This window comes from Equus asinus, chromosome 17, assembly GCF_041296235.1.
Source record: "Equus asinus isolate D_3611 breed Donkey chromosome 17, EquAss-T2T_v2, whole genome shotgun sequence".
Classification (NCBI taxonomy): Eukaryota; Metazoa; Chordata; class Mammalia; order Perissodactyla; family Equidae; genus Equus; species Equus asinus.
Genome location: NC_091806.1, coordinates 31,883,702 through 31,886,516, shown reverse-complemented (window position 1 = coordinate 31,886,516; position 2,815 = coordinate 31,883,702). Strand labels below are relative to the sequence as shown.

Here is a 2,815-nt window from a genome sequence, read left to right as displayed (position 1 = left end):
CGAGGGCCATGGTGGGTTCTGACTTTCTCTTGTGTGTTAACAGAATCATCCGGCTGCTCTTCATGAAGGGAAGCAGGACACCAGTTAAGAAGAATTGCAATAATCCAAGCAAGATATGATGGTATTGTGGGACACTGGAATTGGCCACCCCAAGATATATCTCTTTGGCATGAGGATTATTTTGGGCTGGTTACTTTAAAAATTGCAGACAGGAAAGAAACTCTGAAAAGTAGAATTTACTTACCCTTTGTAAAAGATACTTACATTTGTAAAGGAAATCTCTGTCTGTAAAGGTGTCTCCCTGTCTGTACCAGGAAGAAGGGGGGATGACCTTATCTCTAGAAACTCTTATCAATGCAGGCAAGGACTTAAATCTGCATAATAACCTTACTCTTGTTTACTGTACTTTTCTCGTAATCTCCCATAACTGACTCCCCTGGACCCCCAACATCCTCCTTTGTCTTTAGCACAAAGATGATATTTAAGGTGGTGGCTTCAGCCATTTTGGTGAGTTGCTCAGTTTGCCTGAGCCTCTCCCATGTACACGTGTTATAAATCTTTTTTAATTTTCTCCTGTTATTCTGTCTCATGTGAATTTAATTTGTTTTCCTCCCAGAAGGACCCAGAGCAGGTAGAGGAAATGTCTTCCTCCCCTACAGTGTCTTGCAAAGAAAGGGTAGGAAGTTGGCGTATATTTTGAAGGTAGAGCCAATATGACTTGCTGAGGGATTCAATCAGGGGTGGGAGAAAAAAGGGTCAAAAATGGCTAAAAGGTTTAGGCCAAAACAACTGAAAGGATCAAGTTATCATTACCTGATGAGGAAGATTTTCTTGTCTAACTGATAATTAATATTCATTCATTGACAGCAGGCATGGTAATAGGTAGCCAGCCCTGGTGGTCTGGTGGTTAAGATTTTGTGCTCTCACCACTGTGGCCTGGGTTCATTTCCCAGTCAGGGAATCACACCACCTGTCATCAGCTGTCATACTGTGGCAGCTGCATGTTGCTGTGATGCTGAAAGCTACGCCACGGGTATTTCAAATGCCAGCAGGGTCACCCGTGTGAACAGGTTTCAGCAGAGCTTCCAGACTAAGACAGACCAGGAAGAAGGACCTGGCCACCCACTTGCAAAAATACTGGCCATGAAAACCCTGTGAATAGCAGCAGAGCATTGTCTGATATAACATAGGAAGCTGAGAGGATGGTGCACAAAGATCGGTCAGGGTTTTTTGCTCTGCTGTACACAGGGGCACCAGAAGCTAGAATCAACTTGACAGCACTAATGACAAACTGTGATAGATATCAGAGAACAGATTGTTTGAGATATTGAGCAACTCTCCTCCTATCAGGAGTAAGAAAACCCAATAGGAAAGATGCATGGACATTTTTTATCATTAAATAGTGCCATTGATTCAACTACAGGAACATCTATGAAATTCAAGGGAGAGAGGAAGGGGACAGACCTCTAAGCTGGGTTTGGAGAGACCAAAGGACATTCCAAGATGAAAATACAGAATATGGAAAGGCAACGACATTTGCAACAACGTGATGTGTTTGCAGAAATAAATTGTTCAGAATTGCTGAGGGTAAAGTGAGAGCAGGGTAGCCTGGAGGTGTTTCATAGAGGACATCTGGCAGGCTAAAGAACTTAGACATTATCTTGGGGAGACAGGGGTAAACTTTAACATTTTAGCATGAGTGTGACATGATGGGATTGATGTGGGATTTGGAGAGCAGTCTGCCACTCAGAGACAGATGCAGGTTTTCAGCTTTAGAAGATGAGAAAGGCTAGCTCTTTGATGAGAATGTTAACGTTCTTGTTTCTCCTCCTCTTGTTCACTGTCATGTGGGAAACACACCAGTGAGATGGCATTGGGGCAGAATCACACCACAGTGACGAGATTCATCCTGCTGGGCCTCACAGACCAGGCAGACGAAAAACAACTCCTCTTTGCCATCTTCTTGCTGATCTACTCCATGACTCTGGTGGGCAACCTCGGCATGATAGACGTGATCCGTGCCAGCTCCACACTGCACACCCCCATGTACTTCCTCCTCAGTGTGCTTTCCTTCCTTGACATCTGTAATTCCTCTGTGTTTACTCCCAGGTTGCTGATCAGCTTCCTCACCACTGACCAGTCCATCTCCTTTGCAGGCTGTGTGGCCCAGATGGCCCTCATGATCCTCCACGGCACAGGGGAGTGTCTGCTCCTGGCCATCATGGCATATGACCGATTTGTGGCCATCTGCCACCCTCTCCTCTACCACACCATCATGTCCAAGCGCTTGTGTGTCCAGCTAGTGGTGGTCACCTATGCTATGGGGGTGTTTATTTCAGCTCTGCAGACAGGGAATGCCTTCATCTTGCCCTATTGTGGTCCCAATGTCATTGATCACTACTTCTGTGACATCCCCCCCGTGCTCCAACTGGCCTGCTCAGACACCACGGTGGCCAATATCATCCTGCTCTTCTTTTCTGCCTTGGTCACTGTCCCCACAGTCTCAGTGATCTTGGTCTCTTATGCCTACATCCTGGTCACAATCTATAAGATGAGGTCCTTGGAGGCCCAGCGCAAGGCCTTCTCCACCTGTGCCTCCCACCTCACTGCCCTCTCCCTCTTCTATGGGTCTGTGTTCCTTGTATATGTCCAACCCAACCCTGAAAGTGCTTCAGCCTATAACAAGATCTTGTCTGTGTTCTACACCATTGTGATTCCCATGCTGAACCCCCTGGTCTACAGTCTAAGGAATAAAGATGTCAAGGCTGCTGTTCAAATTAGGGTTCTTAACCTGAGCAGAAAAAGAATTTGTTAG

At 45.9% G+C, this 2,815-nt stretch overlaps 1 protein-coding gene across 1 annotated transcript; it reads left to right on the top strand.

Annotated features, from left to right (window-relative positions):
- Positions 1–1,867: 1,867 nt before the first annotated feature.
- Positions 1,868–2,815, top strand: LOC106822533 (olfactory receptor 5P55-like). Its single transcript, XM_070487381.1, has 2 exons — positions 1,868–2,435; positions 2,508–2,815. The coding sequence occupies exons 1-2, from the start codon at positions 1,868–1,870 to the stop codon at positions 2,813–2,815; spliced, it is 876 nt and encodes a 291-aa protein (XP_070343482.1).